Source organism: Pelecanus crispus, chromosome Z (genome assembly GCF_030463565.1).
Source record: "Pelecanus crispus isolate bPelCri1 chromosome Z, bPelCri1.pri, whole genome shotgun sequence".
Taxonomy (NCBI): Eukaryota; Metazoa; Chordata; class Aves; order Pelecaniformes; family Pelecanidae; genus Pelecanus; species Pelecanus crispus.
The window spans coordinates 36,683,837-36,704,435 of NC_134676.1; the positions used below are offsets into that span (position 1 = coordinate 36,683,837).

Genomic DNA, 20,599 nt, shown 5'->3' on the forward strand with positions numbered 1-20,599 from the left:
ATAGTTTAAAAAAAAAAAATCTCACAAGCTTTTCAATCCAATATTAAAAATGTTATTTTGTCCTTAAAAGCCAAATTCCCCTTTGTTCTGAGGTCCAGCACAGCTAAAAGATAAATTCTCCTTCTCTGAAACTCCTATTTTCTGTACAAAAAGTGGCTTCTCTTTGCTCTCTTCGTAAAGCTATGATGTTATGCATTGCTATTTATATACAAGAACCCACACTTTCCCACGAGGAGTGGCAGCATTTTGGCGGTGGTGTTAGTATCAGTGCACCTGTGAGCCAGCTCAGCGCAGCTGGGAAGTGCTCAGGCTGGCTGTGTTCGGATGTGTTTGTGTATGGGGACATCTTTTGGCACAGCGCTTAACTGCCGAAATGCTGTCTCCGGCGCTGCTCACGTCCCCATCTCTAGCATGCAGGGAAGTGCTCTGCAGAGGAGCCTGGCCCTTGGAGCCAGCTCTCTGCTCCTTTTCCCTCACCATGAGCTCTGGTTTGTGAGTAGCCAGTTTAGTCGAGGAAAATCACGTTAGTTATTTTTCTCAGTTACTTCTGATCAAATAAATTGGTTAAACATTCAGCTCTGTTTTCAGAAAGAAAGAGAAACATTGTCCATGCTGTAGAGCTACTCCTACTTTTGGTCTTTATCATCAAAGCACAGTTCAGATGATACCCTCATCTCTAATTTTTGTACATGAGGCTTATCATATGTCACAAGTAAATTTTGATAATATGCTTAATATGAATTTTGGCAGCGGATGACAAGATGCTGTGTGCCCTCTACCTTCTTTCAGTGATCTTTTGCAGAGGTACAGCTCTCAGCTTTTGCTGCTTGAGAGCATCCCCTCCATTGTGATCTCAAGCTTGTGAAAAAAGCGTTGCCATCAGCACAGGGCAAGAGTGACCTCCAGCTGCAGGACCGTATACATGAAGCAGGAGTGTGGCCCCTCAGCGCCCAGTATCCCAGATCTCCAAATGCCCAACTGCCATTTAGACTAAACTCCATTATCTTTTTCTGTGAGGCCCCAAAGGCCCTTGAGAACTGTGCCCCAGTCTAACCTGGAGCTAGCCCTTTGTATTTCACCTCCCTGAGGGGAAGAAACTTTCTCTACTCTTCGACAAAAGAAATGGCAGCTAGAGTCATAGCGACGTTCACGCCTGCATGGCTACAAAGCCCAGCACGAGTTCATTCGCCCTGGGGGCCAGCGCGCACCGTGCACCGCAGCACACGCCACTGAGGGTTGGAGCTACCTTTGGGGCACTGCGGAGTTTCCACTGGCATCCGTGACTTGAAACTCCAAGTTGTCTGAATTCACTTCCCGTGATGGGTTGATGACATAAAGTATGATTTTGCTGTTTAAATCCTTTTGGCTAAACCCTTCCTGAATAAATCCACCTGAGAAAGAAGAGAAACATTCAGGTGAATCAAAAGCCTGTTAACAAGAACCATGTAGCTCATATAGACTGTTTTCAACTTTTCTTTTTGTTTTGAACACTTAGAAAATTTGAACTTACAGAACCCTGGTTTTATAGCTAAACAGCAACATCCCAGCTACTTATAAGCCACAACTAATTTCTTCCCATGTGACATGTTTATCAAATGGCCAAGTTCAATATTAAACTTTTTTTTTTCTTGACGCAAACAAAAAACAGTTTCTCAATAGCGGCTAGTAACAATCATCTCAAACTCTCTGAGGATTCCTGAGGAACATAAGTGTAGTTTTAGTGAACGTTTTAGTGTAAAAGCTTTCTTACTACATTCAAACCTTGCCCAAAGTTTGCTAAGAAATTTTGATTTCATCTATCAGGCAAACATTAACCAGGTAGGTTTTGGAATCTGGTCTGGTATGTCCCAAAATACAGAAATTATAGAAGACAGCACCTGTTGTTATATTTTCCAGGTAGCCATAATGAGGACCTCGTAAAATCTTAAAAATTATTTTGTCGTCTTCTGTATTGGGGTCAGATGCCTTCAGGGACCTGGCAGTAATATAGATTCCATAATTGCCATTCTTCAGCAGTTCCACATCAGAAAGGCAATGGAGATGAATAATTTTTGGTGCCATTTTGTCCAAATGATCCACCTAAATCAAAGATAGACAAATGTGTATTAATTTTACAGTATCAGGATGTTCTCTGTCCTGCTTTTGCTAAAAGCACAGTAGCCTGCTCAAAGTGGCAATAGCCACTTTGACTCACAGTCTGCTCCAGAAGAAGTCTGATCTCCAGTTAAGTACTACTTGCTATTAGAGGTTTCCAGTCCCAGACTGCCCAGTCACTTGCTGCATGCAGCGGGATACAACACACACTGGGGAGGGCAACACAAATTCTGTGTACCTCTACCCTAATGTGCCACACTCCCCATAGTCCTTCTCCTTTTTGATGTAATTTTCTTCATAGCAAATGAAAAGTCCAGCAAAGGTTTCTCTCCTCAGTTTTACAATAACAAGCACGGAAACCTAAGGATTATGATAACCACAGTCATAGACCTGGCCAACATGTCTCCTTGAATCTGTGCCACCTTTCACAACTTCTGGTGAAACTTCTAGCACTCCGCAACAGTTGTTGCTTTTTCCATATCTCATCTTCTGCTGAAATGGCACTCATTGCTCATCATATAACTTCAGACTTTGTCATCAGGAAAAGTTAGGAGCCTCTTTGTCAGCATCAGTGTTTTGAAACATACACAATTTTGACATACAATGCAACCAGGCCTGCTTTGCATACTGAAACATGTCAGAGAGATAGATACCACAAGTCATAGCAAAGGCATCTGAGCCTGTGACACAGTGGGAAGAACTTGAAAATGAGGGAAATGGGAAGTGAACAGAAAGATCCTAGTAAAGGAGGGAAGAATGAGAGCAGGCATCTTACAAAGACTCCCAGAAGGAAGACACACTGTCCAGTTGTGGGAGCAAAGTGGCTCTAATTCAAGATTTCTGTGACATGAAGATCAACAGTCATCCTAGTGTCCCTCATATGCAAATCAGTGGGTCAGGTACCAAGTGGAGAAGTAGAGCAGGAGGAAGTTCGTACCTCCCCATAGCTGGGCTCAACTTTACGGTTGAGATTTCTATGTAAAATATTTTAGCAAGTCTAAGTATGTAAGTATATGTGCTTGCTTATATTTATATAAGCATGACGTCTCTTTTCTCTTAAATGCAGTCTCTGTCTTTGCACTCTATAAAATTCTTTGTGTTGCATTGTGGCAAGTTCTCCAGGTTATTTATTCATAGAGCACATAAAGCAAACATTTTAGCTCATAAAAACCTCAGTTAAATCACAGACTGCAGCAAGTACCAGTTCTCATCAAAATTACTACATTTCCCACCTTATCATGCTATATATCTCTTTTAAGTAGGCCTGTGGTCACACTTGCCTGAATGGTGAATGCCACTGGCTCGCTCTGCACCCTCCCATTCACGATGAAGCCTTGATTAGTCCTATCTGTTGCAACAAATGTAAATCTGTCAATCTGGGAATCCCCACCTCGGTGCTTGTATGCAACATCCCTGTTGTCCACATCTTGCTGGGTGAAATTGTACTGCAGTAGCATAGCCCCTTGATAATAGAGATGACCATACCGGGGGAGCTGAGCCAAGAGGAAGGTAAGGTTTTCTTTGGCAGTGTCTGGGTCTGAAAGCTGCAGGACATCAGGAGAAAGGACTGCCATAGCACCTTCCACTAATCTTAACCCCGTGTTCCTAGCCAGTGTGGGCAAAACTTGGTCGACTGCCTCCAACGAGATCATGAATGTCCCATGCTTAGTCCTCAGTCCATTGCTGATGATGAATCTGGCAAAGAGAGGCAAGGCAGTCTTCAGCATGTGTTCTTGATTCACCATGTACTGAAATGAAATGATAATACACACCTTTACTACAGGACTTGCCTGTGTTGATACTGCAAAAGTAGTAGAGCTGGATTGAGCTCAAACCCAGACTGTGCGTGGGATGGATGTATAACTTAAAAACATGAAAGCTGAAAGCATATGGCCAGGTATATGGCAAGAGTTACAATGCATGTGCAGGAATCTGAGCAGATGCCAGAGGAATGGCATTGAGGATGTACACATCAGTCTCAGCAGCCATAACAGAGCTGATGTAATCTTCTAGCTCAGATACGGATGGAGCAGATCTAAAATGGTGGGCTGGCTGGGGGCGGTTATTGCACCATCTGGCATGCATACCCATTTGTACACATCCTTAACTATAGCTTCATTTGGTGACCTGGCAGTGGCAACTGCCAGTGAAAGTGCTGGTTTTGTCTACAACTTACAGAAAGAGGTGTGTAAAGTACATGGACTGCCTGGACAATGGGTTTTTTTCTGTTCACTGTTACAAGCCTTTTGTACCCAATAGCCCCAAAACTATCTGAAAAAGCAAGCTGGAAAAAGATCCAACCTCGTCTCACTTTATGGGTTTGTTTAGGCACTGACTGTGTCTGTAAATTTCTGTATATTCAGAGGAACTGATTTATGTTTCTTTACAAAACTCAAGTAAGGTTCACTGAAATACTAACATTCTGTAGGAGATATTGGGCAGAACTATACAAGTTGCTAGGGTAACTTTAAAAATGTAGATGTCCATAGCATGTATTTATCAAAGGGTCAGGTCTGCAAAGTTCTTATTTCATGCTGGGAATTTCTGGTAATAGCAGCATAGTTCCTTATAGTTCGCAGTCAAGCAGTAATATTTCTTTAGATATACTAAAGATTTGATTTTTCTCTATAATTAATTTTCCCTTCCTAAACAAGAGAAAGATAAATGTGCCCAAGGCTGGAGAGAAAATCTGTTGGAAGCCTACCAGCTGGGTATGGGCTTTTGCCATACAAGTGATAGTAGGTTCTGCAGAAATTTATTATCAAATTCAGTTGTCAGTAAAAATAAAGAGAAAACCAATCTTTTAGCTTTCAAAATTCACCCTAGATTTCATTGTTAGGTTTTTACTTACATATTTTTTCTGAAAGCAATTACATTGCACATTGTCATGCCTATAATAAAAACTTTTGAGGGTATTTGAAACTAAAAATTGCTTTGAAAATGTCTCATGATCCTTCATGTCCCATCACGATATAGTATGTAAGAGTTACCTTTCTTTCTACAGAAGTTTCTGTAGTTATGCTGCATAGTACATGCAAAAGCATTTTGGAGAGTGGTTTTCACCACCCAGTTTGTTCTGCCTGTGCCAGAACAGGGTCTGCTTTGCAAAGAAATTTGCTTGTGGTAGACTATTCGTATTCCCCGACATTCCTTTTTCTCCCACCCTCAGTGGGTGGAGCCCAGTGCTTTGAATGCACCTACAGTTACACTTATGCTGTTGATCTTGTATGGGACAGTATCATGGGATGGTTGTTTCGGACAATATGAGGGCCAGCCTAGCTGGTTGCTTTCCACCTAGCATGCTTCATACATAAATTAAATGGGGACTGGTTGACATTTAGATTATCTGCCTCCTCTTGCTCTCTTGACTGCAGACCTCAAAGAAGTATTTAAATAATTACAGGGTCAGAACCTGGCCTATTGTTGCGTGCCTTGAATGTAAGTGACCTTCAGTAGGTCATGGAGTAGCTTACTGGGTCACACAGACTATCCATCTAAAACTCCTCACTGTCTTCACCAGTGCTGGATGATTAGGGCTTGATCAACTTGTAAGCTGGCACTATGCCATGAAACAGATGGGAATGAGCATAGGCAGACCAGGGACTATATAGCTGTTAGAAATATGTTTACTGAGGATGGTATTCCCAGCTGGGAACCTAGAGACATCTGTCTGCACTGACCTAATGCTATTGTGCCAATCGTAAAAGGGTTGTGCTATTAGTAATCTAGCTGAAATAAAATACAGAACTAGAATAATGATGATAAATACTATGCTAAGGTTTAAAAAAAAGGCAAAACATGGTCAGTCAAGACCTTAACTATCTCTCAAAAACTCTGGAAGATTGCAGCCAAAGTGAGTTTCTTCTGGGTCCTTTGATGGCTGTAAAATCATTTGGATGATGTCTCAAACAATATTTAAGTTGAAGACTTAGATAATTCAGTTCATCAAACTGAGGATTCATCCAGTCTTCTACAGAATACCAGACAGGAGCAAACCTCCTGTTTATACACATCAGACTGAAATTTACGATGCAAATGTCGTATGCCACTTGATTTCACAGGTGATGAAGCTGCCTGTGTCCAAGACATCCTTTTTTCTGCATTTTGGGAGATTTTGTTTGTTTATTTCTGGTTTATGGCTGCTTCATCTTTTCCTTGAGAATGGAAAGCAGCCAATATTCTCCTTACTCTGATGAAATTTAGGGGACAACTCTCAGGCACAGTTAGGAGGACATGTTGCATGGTTTGATTTCACCATTACCAACATTTCATGCTTTCTGCAGTTTGATGGCAACAGAGTTGGCTGTAGGACCTAGCATCTGTCATGGCATTTAAAAGATAAAAATGGAATCATAAATAGTGCCAGCTCATTACAAAATCGAGCCAGCGTGTCAAAATGGAGGACATTAGCATGTTCCTTTAGTATCCTGCTGCCAGCATCTGATGTCAGGTTGCTAATCACTTCAAGTCATCTGTCCAAACAAACACTGCCAAATCTTTCTTCCAGGCCAGCAGCACCAAACAATACAGGCAAATTTGTGTCTGAAGGAAGTACTTCAGTGGAAAGTAAAAATCTGATCAGTTAATCCGCCCCCCCCCCCCCCAATTACCCATATAATTAATGTAACGATTCCTTGTTTAAATAATAATAATATTCTGCCACAATATTTATATGTCAACACAAAACCAAGTTATTTTCCAAATGATAACATCAAGGAACATCAATTATTGTGATTAAAATAGTTATTGAATATCAATATTTATTAAAGCATCATAACCTTACTTTTATAAGGCTGATTTTCTAGTTTGGTTCTTAGCCATTGGCCTAAACAGAAGACATTGGGTTTATCCACATGCAGAGTTTTCCTAGAATTGTTTGGTCTGCTTTCATTAGTGTGGTATAGAAGTCATATTGATGAAAGCCACTCCTACACTGCCCAGCCTAGGGTTGGCATCACCGTAACCTTATTTGTCTAAGCTAATTCTAGTTTTGGTTATAGTGTTTCACAATAGAGAAACATAAAGCTAGAGAATATTTGTTCACCTTTTCTGTTATGATTACAAGTGGATCAGACAAATCTCCTAACTAGAATTTCCATCACAGTGAATTTAGTGAAAGGGATAGTTTAAAATGTTTCAGCTAAGGAAAGTCCCAAAATTACTTTTGGCTTAACTCTACATAAAGCTGCCTGAGCTGCCCCAGTGTCATAGGGAAGTTTATTTGATGTCTCCATGCCCCACTTGCTTGACTTCCCTGCAAAAAAGCTCTCAAATTGGATGACAGAGTATGTCCTTGAATCTACATCATGCATTATGGAAAATGCCATTCAGATGAGGAGTCTGTTAATAAGAGAGTGTAAAACAGGGTCTTTCCTGAATTGCAATTCTTAGGAGCTAAATCCTTCCTTTTTCTTAGTCACAAATGAAAAAACAATAAGCTCTTATTTTTATGTCTAAAATTTGAATTTTACAGAAAGTCCATTTCCTGTCAAAAGCTGCTTTCAGAGGAAATTGCCAGTGCTAACAAGAAGTTAGTGTTCTTCCTTTACAAACATTGTCCTTATTTCTCCACCTTTTTTTTTCCCCTGGATTTTCTCTCTTGTACAAAACTGTCCCCAAGACTTTAAGCAACAATACATCTACTCTGTCTTTACCTGATGATAACTCATTACATCATTCCACTCCATAACCAAGAGAGGTTCATTTAAGAACAAAATAAGGAAATATTCACTTTAGGCGTGTACCTAGTCTAAGCTGGTCTAAGGGGAAGGTTAAGAAGCAGCTGAAAGTAAACTTAAGTATCACTAGGCTGCTGAAGTGAACCTATAGGTAACCCTGTTTTCCCCAAAAATCCAATTGTCTGCACGAATTTCTGAGCTATTGTGGTGTCATAATAGGTAAGTGGACTGGTTTTCACTATGTCCAAGAACTAGTTATGGATTCAAAAAGCCTGGAACTGAATGAATATGATAAATAAGAACAGACAAGCAAGCAGTTATTTAATACTGGGATGGACCAGTTTTGCCACATCCAGCTGTAGCAAGAAACCAAAGGAAAATTCCACAAAGTATGTTCTTAGTCCTTCTCCCCCACTGAAATCATAACAGCTGTGTATGTTTGGGTGCTATAATAATATTGAAGCTAGTATCATTGAGTGAATGTGGCTCTGGCTACAGTTTCAGGATCAATTAGAAAATGCATTTATTACTAAAGCAGTCACAAGTATTTGTATTATAGTAGAAATATCTTTGCTATATAAATAATGAGAATACCCACAGAGCTTCCACCTCTTTTTAATAACTAGTTTGGGGTTTTTTTTGTTTGGTTTGTGTTGTGGGTTTTTTTAAATACCCAAGAAATCCAAGGTGAAAAGCTTGTGGGTGGGGTGTTATGCCTTACCTGAATGTATCTTCAGGAACAACTGCCTTTGTGTTCTGAACATAGCAGACTATCTGTCTTGCTACATCCATTTGACTGAAGCTCGTAATGGGGATGGCAGGATAGCCGACATACTCTATTTGTCCATACTGGGGTGGGGAGGTTATGACATAAAGGAGCTCCTCTGGCTTGCCAGTACCATCCAGTGCAAGGAGAACATCAGTTGTAATGTAGCCCCGATCCCCTTTCGGCACTCGGAGAGATTTTATGAAAACAGCAATGTCTCCTGCAGGACAGATAAAACAACACCTGAATAGTCATATTGAATTGTAAGTTGATCTCTTATGCATTATTTAGCCACATGCGAGCCATCACCAGTAGAAAAATCACAGGACTGTAGGCTTATGGGGAAATTCAGGCTGGAAGGGACTTCAGGGTGTCTCTAGTCCAATATTCTGCTCAAAGCAGGGTCAGCCATGAGATCAGCCATAACAGGTTGCTCAGGGTTTTATCCCATCAGGGCCTGAAAACTGCCAAGGATGGAGACATTGCAACTTCTCTGAACCCTTGTTCCAGTCTTAGGAGTGTCAAGCTAACTTAGTCTAATTTAGGTTTCTAATAGGGGTGCAATAAAGGAAGAGAGACCATAAGACTAGAGCATAAACCTGGGAGACAGAGCTGTTCTTGAACAGTGTTTTGCCTACCTTATTACATTCTTGCCATTTTTCTGTGCTTTGATTTACTCAGACATAAAGCTAGTTTCAGAAGGATATTTTCAACTCTATTTGAAAGTAGCTGGGCATCCTGGGAGGCAAGGTGCAACACATTGCCTTAGGCAGAGCCTTTTCAAATCCCAGGACCACTTCTTCACCAGCAGGAACATCAGGGCTCTGGCCAGCAGTGAAATCCAAGCAGACAGACTTTCGGAATCTGCAGTGAGACTTGCCAAGAGCCTATATAGTGCTCAGGGAAGGATCAGGACATGTACTCAGATCATCTTTGTTTCAGAAACAGGCACTGTAAAACGTCAAGTCTGGCAGATCTTTACCCTTTTCCATGTCCTTGATATTTATGTAGAAGTCCACAGCTGGGGATCTGTTGTACCCATCCCACAGATAAAATGTGAAGCTGTCTTGGTTCTTGGTCCCTATAGCTCCTGTATGGACATATCTCACAAGGTTCATATCCAGTTCTTCCTGAGTGCACTTCATTCCAGTTTGGAGAGTCATCCAGCCTTGGCCTCCCTAGAAAGAATAAACATCCTTCATTAAACAGAGAGTCTCCCATGCATCCTCCCCAGTTAACTGTGTTTCTTTGCAGTTATGCAGACTGTTAGTGGCAGCTACCTGGCTCCCCTTCTAAGCTATAGACTCTTTCCTCATAGTATGTTTTGAAGGGCAGTAAATAGCTGGAGTTGTTCCCAAGCAGCTGTAAGGGTGGAGAAGATAGAGTGATCATGAATAAAATGGAGTAAAGACACTTTCACTCCAGCAAATGCATTTCTGCACACTTCTCAATGAGACACCAACAAGATGAAAATGAAATGGTTCCCGATGAAGCTTATGTTTTCTGTTTCTTAATTTCACACAGCTGCTCTTGGTTCTATCTGAAACCATACCTAAAGGGATATCAGAAGTGAACCTATGGGGAACTTCAGGGAAGCAGAGAAATTTAGAGACCCAGAGGTCCTCTGATGGAAAAATGTGAATTGCCCAATAAGATTTCCTGCTCTCCTGAAGACAGCATAGTACCCTATATTGGCCTGATCTGTGTATTTGACATTTAGCCTGCAGTAACAGTGTCAATAGCTTTGGAGCAAAGATTATCAAGGACAGAGAGCTCAAATACATGGCAGGTACCCTATATGTTCAAACTGTCAGATTCCAGTCAGTAGCTATCTCTTGCCCCAGTGTATGGGACCCCTTTAATTCAGAAGTCTCACATGATCCACAGATTCTTGCAGGGATCCAGCATCAAAATACTTTACAGGATTGCAGGTCTTAGAAACTGATTTTTTTATATTATATATCTATGCAGTTAAAAAGAGGCATTTTTTCTGTCTTTGTTCCTGTAGCTTATCTTTGGTCAATAGATGGTCATCTTTCCTTCCATTTCTAATCTTATTTTCTGCCTTTCCTCTTGCTATATCCTTTCCATCTTCTTCCTTTTTTCCCTTCCTTCTTCCCATACTTTTCTTCTAACTCATTATGTATTCCTCACTCTTTCACACACTTCTCCCTCCATTCTTTCTGAACGCTGAAGTAACTGAAGTAACAGCTTACTTGTCACTTTTTTTGATCAAGGACTTCCCCACACCCCCCTCCCAGTGTTGACACTTGGTTTTCCCCCTCCATGGGCTGATTCTCCCAGCGTCTCTCTCCATTGTTACCCCAGATGATCTGCCATGCTTTTCACCCTCCCTCTCCTCCTGTTGAGGATCTGGTCTTTAGTGCCAAAGCCTCTGGGACAGCATCATTGTTTGGTTCAAACACTCTTTCAACAATCAAACTGGCCACAGCCATCTACTTCAAAACATGACAGACATTTGGGAGAAATGGAGGATGAACTTCATTCTACCCTAAAAAGAGAGAGTTCTTTGCATGCCTGCTTTTTGTTTAAGTACAAAGACTAACCTTGAGCTGAAGCTGACCATTTTCTGGAAGTCTTTCAAATAAGTAGTAAATTCTCTCTCTGGGGGTATCTTTATCTTCTGCCGACAGAACAGCACTAGAAATTATTCGAGTTTCACCCATGTTCACCTCTATATCATTCTTCCTGCAAAAATTAAAAGTCATGTATTGATGCAATACAAGAAAAGTAACCTTTCCAACACATCATTTCTGTGCCAGGAATATGGATTACCCAGATGCTGACAGAAATTACAATGGCAGAAAGAAAGGAAGGAGGGTGCCTATTTGAGTTCAGACCAGAAAAAAAGCAAACAGCATAGACCAGCTTCTCCTCACAATGGTGAAAAACAACAAAGCAGATACCTACAACAACCTGGGATTTACCACATCTGTCTTCTTCCCCTGGGCCCTATTCCACTTACCTTCATACAATTTATGAGAAGAGGACAATGTAAACAAATAGGCTGTAGTATATGTTACTGCTACTATAGATCACAGCAATATGGGCTGTAATGAACTGATTGTTCGTTAGAGAAAAGACTGTCTTTCAAATTACTAATCTGTCACTGCTCACCTTAATCTTTAAGAGACACTACAAAGACCTAACTGGCTTCTTCTCTGTGCTCGCCCTTGCAGAATTTTCCTGGGTTCTTGATTCAGAAAAGTAGGTCAAGGCCACCTGTTCCTTGGTAGAAATGACCATCACTAGCCACAAATAAAATTTCAGGCAGCTCTGGGGAAACAAATCCCACATAGTTTGAAATTCATGCAGAGTCTTGCTCCAGGATGATTCTCAGATTGCGCCTCCTCTGTTTCCATTCTCTAGCTGAGAATCCATCCTCCAGTTTGCCTCTGCACACCCTGCTTTATCATTTTGCTGTTAGTTATCTCACATTTTCACAATGTAGCACCCAAACAGTACTATTAGACTATAAAAAAGTTTCAAGGAGGTTGGAGGGGATTCAGCATATTCAGTCACCCCAGGGATGGGGCGTGCTCAAGCTAATCTGCCCAGGAGCCATGGAGCAGGTTGGAAAAGGACAAACTCCTTAGGCGTTTGGGCAGCTAAGCTCTGGCTGGATACAACTGAGCATGTGCAAGCCATGCTATTTTGAAGGCCAAATACAGATAGATTTTTACAAGAATTGCTAAAGACACGTTCTTCATATAACAGCCCTTTCCTCTGCCAAGCTGCAAGTGCCTGCTCCAAACCAGAGTGACAGCTGAGATTTCCAAAGAAGAAGTTGTCACAGTTATTTAGTGATTTTGGAAAATACATTTATTATTCTCAGAAAGAGTGGAGATTTTTTTCCTGAAGTTTCATATTCAAACTGACAGGAATATGAGGCACAGAAATTTCATGTTTAGCAAAATGAGAAGCAAAGAAAATGGAGTCATGACAAAGTATATCAAGCCATACTAATGACCGATCAAGCAACCTTTATGATTTGCTCATACCAGCAATAAACACAGTGGGACCATGCAAACATAAAGACCAGGTGTCTGACCCAAAGACTGTATGAGCCAGAAAGAGAAGATTCAAACAAAAAAAATAAGTGAAGATAAACACGTTTAGCTGCACCCTGAATACTGTCTCACCCCAAATAATTTTTCTGCGTAGCAGTTAGTTGGTTAAGTCCTTCTAGTACCCGCATGTCTCATCTTGAGAAGAAGCTTTCAAGGGGAATGTGTGAGAGCCTTACATTCCCCAAGGGCACTCCTCACTACGGGATGCAATCCAAGAGGTGACAGATTGAGTTTTTGGCAACCACTGTGAATAAGAGCCACTGTTTGTGAGCCAAAAACATCCCATCCCAGATTCTTCAGTCTGCTGACCATAGCTAATGGAGATGAGAGCTGAAACTCCCTGGGGTGGAAAGGTGCCCCCAGATTAAAAGGTAAGAAGAAGCTTACAGGTATTGTCAAATGTTCACCTGTAAAACAGTGCAGTGGCATAAGGCAGCTCCTACCCCACAGCAAAGATGTGGTGACATTCGTGGCAGCTAAACCACTTCAATGCCAAACTGAACGTTTCCTTAAAGCCCAACTGCTTAACTGAAATGCAAACTTTAGAGGTTCAGAGATATACCCCCAAAGCCTTCGGGCCCCCAGCTCCCCATCTGCCTGCCTGGGCCTGGAAAGCAGCCAGGATTATGGAGGCCCTGATGCTCTGTGGCTAAAAAACTGGGATCCCAAGGGACGAGCTACTTGTTAAAATGTCCAGGAGGTTCGGTTGTCTCGCAGCCAGCTGCCTATCTGCAAATGGTCTGCCAGGCAATTTATGACCACGTCTAATTCATTTATGACTCCTAATTTTGAACTGTAAAGAAAGCTAGCATGTACCTTGTCAGAAGTTGAATTATGGCTAAACAATAGATTTTTGTAATAGAAAAGAAGAGAATCCTTAAGGTGAAAGGTTTTCCCCCGTGAGGCAAGGAGGCATCAATTTTGTGGATTCTCTCATGCCAAAATCCAGAGCTACTTTTAGAAAGGTGTTTTAGACAGGTGGTTGCCCCAGGAAAGGGGAAAGCAAAGTAACTGCAGTCAATACCATGGTGGCCAGTGGCCAGCAGAGGTGCGCAAAGATCAGGGCTCTCTGGCAACCATCTTGAAGTAAGTTGTGAAAGACAAAACAAGCATGTTCCACCCCCCACCCCCCTTTTTTTTCTCTATTCTTTTAATATTGAGCAACATTAAAGCATGACCTTCTTTCACTAAAAATGTTTTTGTTAAACAAGCTGATAGAGACCCACATGGAAACATCTGTATTGACGTTAGTCTGTGACTAGTTATGGCATCCTCTCCCCATCAGTCACCAATTTGCTGGTTTGATCACTTTTGGATCATGTTGTCTGAACTCATCCCTCTGTCAGAGACAGGAACATGTGGCTTACTTGCTCAGCACTGGTTTCTCATCATTAACTGGAATGACCTTTACTGAAATGGTTCTGAGGACTTTATGTTTCCCATCTGATAGCTGGATTTTAAAGCTGTCCGTGAGGTTTTCGGAATTGTCATGCATGTACATCAGCTTCATTCCTATGCAGGGAGCAGGGGGAAGAAAAAGAAGGGGCAGGGAGGGGGGGAGCGGAGAGAGAGAGAGAGAAATTGAAAGAACAAATAAATCTGACTCCTGCAAAATCTCTCACATCATTTCACTCTGCTTCCATCACCCTTCTTCCATCTCCCCTCCCTACATGCCCCGGTCACAGCAAGCTTGTTTCAGCTACCAGAAGATGAGCTTGGCGAGCCACTGCTGGTCATTAACCTACAACATATTATTGACTCAAAGACACCAGCCTGACCTGAGTAAGGAGTGCCTCCCTTCACAAAAAGGTCTCCGTTGGTCTGAAAAAGGCACATTTCTTCTCCTCTCCACATTCCAATTAATTTTAACATGGACCATAGAAAGTGTGAGACTATCAGGCAACGCTTTTCTGTGCCTTAAATAATCCTCAGGGAGCTTTAAACCAGCCTTGGGGAGGACAGCTGGCCTTGTGGCTATGGCCATGGACAATCAGAAGATCTGGGCTTGGTCACCATTGTGGACAGGAAAAGAGAGAAGCCAAGCAATTGGAAGAGAGTCAAAAACAGGACTTGGGAAGGCTGAGGAATTTGGGGTGCAGGCATGATATTTCTGAAGGTTCACATTAGACAGGCAGAGAGAAGAAAAATCTTTCCTCGGGTTTTGAGGGCATAACTGTAACCTGAGCAGCAGGATTGAATTCATATCTCTCTTTATATTGATAGATTCCATATTTCACTAAATGGCCACAGTTTGGAAGAATCCACCATCTTGTCAATGTTAAAGATACTTTTTGATTACATGTACTAGAAAGAGCTTTGCTGCTTCAAAGCAAGTTAACTGATCATACTAAGCTACAGAGCTTCAGTTCATACCTTTATTGTTAGGTATATGAAGGTGTGATGAAGGTGTATTTTGTGGCCTTTCAATATGTAAAGGAGGCTTATAGGAAGGATGGAGAGAGGCTTTTCACCAGTGCCTGTAGTGACAGGGCAATGGGGCAAGGGTTTTAAACTGAAAGAGGGTAGGTTTAGATTGGACATAAGGAAAAACTGTTTTACAATAAGTGTGGTGAGACACTGGAACAGGTTGCCCAGAGAAGTTGTGGATGCCCCATTCCTGGGAGTGTTCAAGGTCAGGTTGAACAGGGCTTTGAGCAACCTGATGTAGTGAAAGATATCCCGGCCCATGGCAGGGGAGTTGGACTAGATGATCCCTAAAGGTCCCTTCCAACCCAAACCGTTCTAGGATTCTATGATTCTGTGATCATTTAAAGCAATATTTAACCCCATGATCAGTTAATGTGGTTTTAAGTCAGTGCCCTTGTCTCTATTCTAGGTGCTGTCAAACATTTTGAAATCTGTTTGCTGATATGTTACAATATTCCCTTTATTTTTTCAGGGCAGATGGCCTCCCTAGTCATATTACTACCCTTTCTGATATGTAGGCCTCTCGAGGTGATTTTATTGACAGTTCCTAAAATCAATAGACAACGTTAGCATTAAATAGGTTAACTTCTGTTCCCAAACATTGTCTTGGAAATACACATAAGGCAAGTAAATAAATAAGTGGCGAAGGTTTCTTACTGTGCCACCTTGCCTCATTAAAGGAATGAAAGACCAATGTCAGAAGAATGCTGCACCTACCGCTCTTCAGTAGCTCCATGGAAAAGTCATGAACAAGCAGCCCATGGCTGTGGTGGTTGTGGTTAATTAACTGTTTATAGTGTAGAATATCATTGCCGTGAACTCCATTAATAAGGAACCCGTACCAGGGCCTCTGCACAACTCCAAATACCAAACGGTCTTGAGGCACATCCAGATCAACTGCGTTGATAACAGAGAGATCCAGCTCTTTCATCTCCCCCTCTTGAACCTGAACATGAAAGAAGAAATTGTCCAATTCTTTTAAATGAAAAGAAATAATAGAATTTTAGCATGGTTTCCTAAGTAGGGTATTTTTGTGTATGAGTGTATCTCTTTTGTTTCCTCCACCCCTTTTCCAGTAGCTTTTGAACCAGCTATTGATTTCAAACAGTTTAAGAGACATAGAGTAGTAAATAGTTACAGTGATGAAAAGAGATGGTGAGATAAGGAGTTCATATCTACCCCAATTAATAGAAAAGCTGTTAGGTAAGTAAACTTCGTATTAAGTGCAAGGGAATGGACAGAGGAGAAAGACTTTAAATACATAAATATACATAAAAATATGGATGCATATAAACTTATACACATACATGCACTTCTTACTTTACAGTAAGATAAGCTTCCACTGCCCTAGCATGGTGGTCACAGAATTATTATTTATATTAAAAGCAGTCTTCAGAGCGGGGAGAGGCTATGCCAGGAACATAAAAACACTCTACAAAAAATTACAAAATCTCTTGAGAAACCAGAAGAAGCATAAAGATCTTTCTGCTTTCTAGATGACTTATTTGTTTAAAGATTTGAGCCTTTTTTTTTCACTTAACTGCAAGTTACCAAACAGACCTGTGCACTGCTCCAGTCCCACAAAACTCTGTCTTACAGGTTTAGATGAAATTTAACTGGGCTGTTTCCTGAACTAGGCTGAACTACACAAAGTAAGGGAAAAATGCAGAGGAACATGTGTCAGAACAATGTTCTTATTTATATTAAAGTGTGTTTTCTAATATAAAATAATTCTATGACAGGCATTTTGATTCTTTCCTTACGGTAATATTCCTTGCTATGAATTCTGGGACTTCATCATTGGTTGGGTTGATCAGCACGGAAAATGGAGTCTCTGCTGAGCGATGCAACCCATCAGTAACATAAAGTATAAAGTGATCTGCTGTTGGCTCCATTCGCATGTGCCTGGCTTGTACATAGTTTATGTTCAGGGCTTTCAGGTGCTTCAGCTGAAACGAAGCTAGAGATTTTAAAGAGATGATGAGTTAGCACAATCTTTTCCTGCCTTCTGGTCTTACGTATCATAAAAAAATGTGAAACTATGTCTTTCTTCAAAGAACAAATAACTTCGATTTTGTAAGTACTCTGTCATTTTTTGGCTGAAATAGTTACACTGCACATGTTACTGTAGGACACATGTCTTTCCCCTGAAACAAAAGTGCATTCTTCTGCTTTTTGTGGGATGGTGCAACTTCATACTTCTCAGTTCAGTCTGCAGAACTGAGCCCAAATAAAAAGACCCAAATAATAGGTAGGAAAAGATCTGAGGTCTAAGTAATTACATTGATTGTTATTTGACTGGCAGACCAGGAAAATGGGGACCAAAAGGCTCAACGGTTCTGGGTGTCCAGCTGGAGACACTTGTAAAAGCTGATAGCATTACAGACCATGCCACAATCTGTTCTGCTGAGGATGAAACTGCCTTACAATGTTTGAAGGGGGACAAGGGAAGAGACCCAAGTCAACCACCATCTCTATCACTTTTGTAACTTTACCTTGGAAACTAACATGGGACCCAGGCTTTTCAAATTCTCAGCTACAGCATTGAATTGACAGAAGGGCAAAGGGAAGCACAGGAGCCTTGCATGGGAGAGTGCAGGGGGAGGCAGAGAGAGCAGATTAATGTCTCATATCGCCGCTTCTAATAGAGTGCAGCTGGAATGCATAAAACAAGGATTGGCTTGTTTACTTCAAGTGCCAATTCTTCACATTTGCAAAGCTGCAGTTTCCCTTTGAACTCCTTCCACACAGTCCCCCTGCTCTTCATTTGCCAGCACCTGCCTTCCTCAATAAGCCCATATTAATGCACACACCTGCAACTACTTCACCAGAACCCACCTCACAGTCCCTCCACAAGACCTCTGTATTTCATCTGCTTGATTACCATAAGTCGTTAAGACTTACCTATACTTATACCAATGTTGCTCTTCTCAAACCCAGGAGAAGGCAGTATATTTTCAATGTAACCAAACTGGGGAGGAGAAACCAAGACAAACTCTAAGTCATCTGCAGTGGTGTCAGGGTCAGTGGCAAACAAATGGTTGGTGGTAAGGACTGCTGAGGAGCCCTCCTCCACCACAAACCTTGCACCTGCACACAAACAATATGATAAACATTACTGCTTATTTAGCTCATTTTACTGTTGTTGTTGTTAATAAGAATGGAAATAATAACTAAGGGGGAAAAGACAACAAATACTGAATTACTGAGGTATTTTGGTTTAGGTTTATTTTCTCTGCTCACACTGTCAACTCTACTTTTGCCATCGTGTAAGTAGAGAGGAAGGTGATCATGAAATTATTTTACTGGTAAGTTATTAGGTATGGTTTATGTGTTGCTCAAAATCAGTTGTTACCTCTGTCTGTCAGAGCATTAATTACATGAGAGCTGTTACGAATTGCTCATAATGAACAATTTTTCATGCATCACTGCTTAATTTCCCTGCTGGGACAATGCTTCATTTCCAGAACATTACTTGGGTGAGAGCCTGCAAATTACAAAACTACTCATACATATGCTTAAATATTCTCTGAGATACATAACATATACGTGATGCTTACAAACAAATGACATTGAAAACTACAAGCATACAGAAAGCATACCTTTAGTATGTGTACTACAGGCCTCATCCAAAGCTCGGGAAGTCAATGAAAATTTCACACAATGGGTTGTTGTTGGACTAAATGTACATTACCAACACTATTTCCATTTTAACTGAGTATTTTTGATCCTGAAGAGTGAAAATGTGGCTTCATATCTATTAATTCGATCCATTACATATGTAGCCTAGATGTGTCTTGATTCACTCACAGAATTAAACATAGGTAGTAAAAGTTTCTCTCCCTTCATATAAGGGCCAGAGCCTAAATTTCTGTTGTATACTTTACATGCAAAGGTAGATAGATACTTACGTTTATGTTTTTGTATTGTATAAACCTGACAATTTTCTGGACCTAAGTTCAGTTCAGGGACAAGATATCGATCACTTTTACTCAGACATAGCTTACATATACAGCAATGGACATGTATAGATGGAGGGGAGCAGATCTGAGCACTCTCATCTCTAACCACATGATTTAAACATGTGTCTCTTCAGAGCCACAGGCAGTTACTCATACTTGCACCTGCAGCTTCATTTGGTGGTTGCATTGTACTAGCAAAAGAAAAAAAAATTGGTGGAAATTCTGATCCAAAACTTTTGTATGCTGATCTCAGCTGACTCTTTCTGATGCTAAAAACAAACAAACAAAACAAACACACACACACACACACCCTCCCCCCCCCCCCCCCCCCCCGAGTCTTTAGCCATTACAGTACTGCATAGTCCACATTATAATGCTATAGTGAGAGGAAGCTTTCACCAGTTGCAATTGATGGAGGCTGGTTGTCCACTGGAAGTATGGTGATGTTAAGGTCATATACTGGAAATGAATCATGAAGTGGAACTGGAGGAGGAAGAGGTCCATCATAACAGCAGTCTTTCACATCTAGGCCAGCCTCATCGTCAGAGACAACGAAGGTTAAGATCTCAATGGAAGGAGCCAGGCCAATTTCCCCACCTGGAAAAAATGTTGCAGTTCAGAAGAAATGTTTTACCATAACTTCATGGAGAATAATTTTGTATCCTGCAAGGACAGTCTGCAGTATTCAAAGTCAGAAGAAGAAGAGGAAGAAGAAAACAACAGCAAAATTAGTAGAATTCTTAATTCTGGCTGGTGGGGGTGCTGTTTGGTTAGGGATTTGGTTTGTTGCTTGTACTTCATTTTAACCAGCTGACTTCTATTCTAGAACAAGAGGGTGTACAAAAGCACATAACTAAGTTAGTATTACTAATAGTTATAATATTATTATTGCAATGTTATAGTATTATATTGTAATTGATATAAAATTTCTAATAGTCCTCATGATTCTGTTCTTTTTGCACTAAGGCATGTGCAAAACGTACATTTGTGCAGAGATTTTTTTTTCTGCATTCCTTCTCAAACAATGTAGGAAAAGATCTTTCTTTTTTATATATAGTCTCTCTATGACAAGTGGTAATATCAATGCACTTCCAGAAGAAAACATTTTTGCACACCAAGAAATGCATGTATTCCTATACACCTCTTATCCCTACAAAATGGACTGTAACAAGGGCTGTGCTTTGTTACTATACTGTATATTATGCCTGTCACATTCAAAATCATATTCAAAATGTGGGCTGATACAGCACAGGATTCAGAACTGTTACGCCTTGCAAGAAGCATCTGTGGCTGAGTGTATTCCAGTTCTCAGCACTTCTGGCAGCCTATGTCTTGCATTGCTGCAAGATATTGCTAATAAGCTGCCTGCAAAGGAAAGGCAGTGTCTCCCACCCTCTCTTGTGGTATCTACTGGCAGCACATTTAACATGTAGAAATTTGGGAATGAAAACACAGGCACTGCACCCTTGAAGGTCAGCTTCCACCCTTCATTGCCTCTGCAAAACACTGCCATTGAAATAATGTTCCTGATATCTTTAGGATGCTGAAGAAAAGTTTGTCATGGGTGGCCAGAATCAAGTA

The 20,599-nt window shown here is 41.0% G+C and overlaps 1 protein-coding gene across 2 annotated transcripts in view; it reads right to left on the bottom strand.

Moving 5' to 3' along the window:
• FREM1 (FRAS1 related extracellular matrix 1) overlaps positions 1–20,599 on the bottom strand; it is a 60,224-nt gene that overhangs the window by 18,881 nt on the left and 20,744 nt on the right. For both annotated transcript variants that reach the window (XM_075726565.1, XM_075726564.1), the window contains exons 16-26: positions 19,418–19,615; positions 17,961–18,146; positions 16,820–17,016; positions 15,774–16,002; positions 13,997–14,141; positions 11,102–11,247; positions 9,521–9,712; positions 8,494–8,758; positions 3,375–3,789; positions 1,878–2,079; positions 1,247–1,391 (exon numbers count right to left, since the gene is read on the bottom strand). In XM_075726565.1, the coding sequence (XP_075582680.1) occupies positions 1,247–1,391; positions 1,878–2,079; positions 3,375–3,789; positions 8,494–8,758; positions 9,521–9,712; positions 11,102–11,247; positions 13,997–14,141; positions 15,774–16,002; positions 16,820–17,016; positions 17,961–18,146; positions 19,418–19,615 (2,320 nt within the window). The remainder of the gene's footprint in view (positions 1–1,246; positions 1,392–1,877; positions 2,080–3,374; positions 3,790–8,493; positions 8,759–9,520; positions 9,713–11,101; positions 11,248–13,996; positions 14,142–15,773; positions 16,003–16,819; positions 17,017–17,960; positions 18,147–19,417; positions 19,616–20,599) is intronic.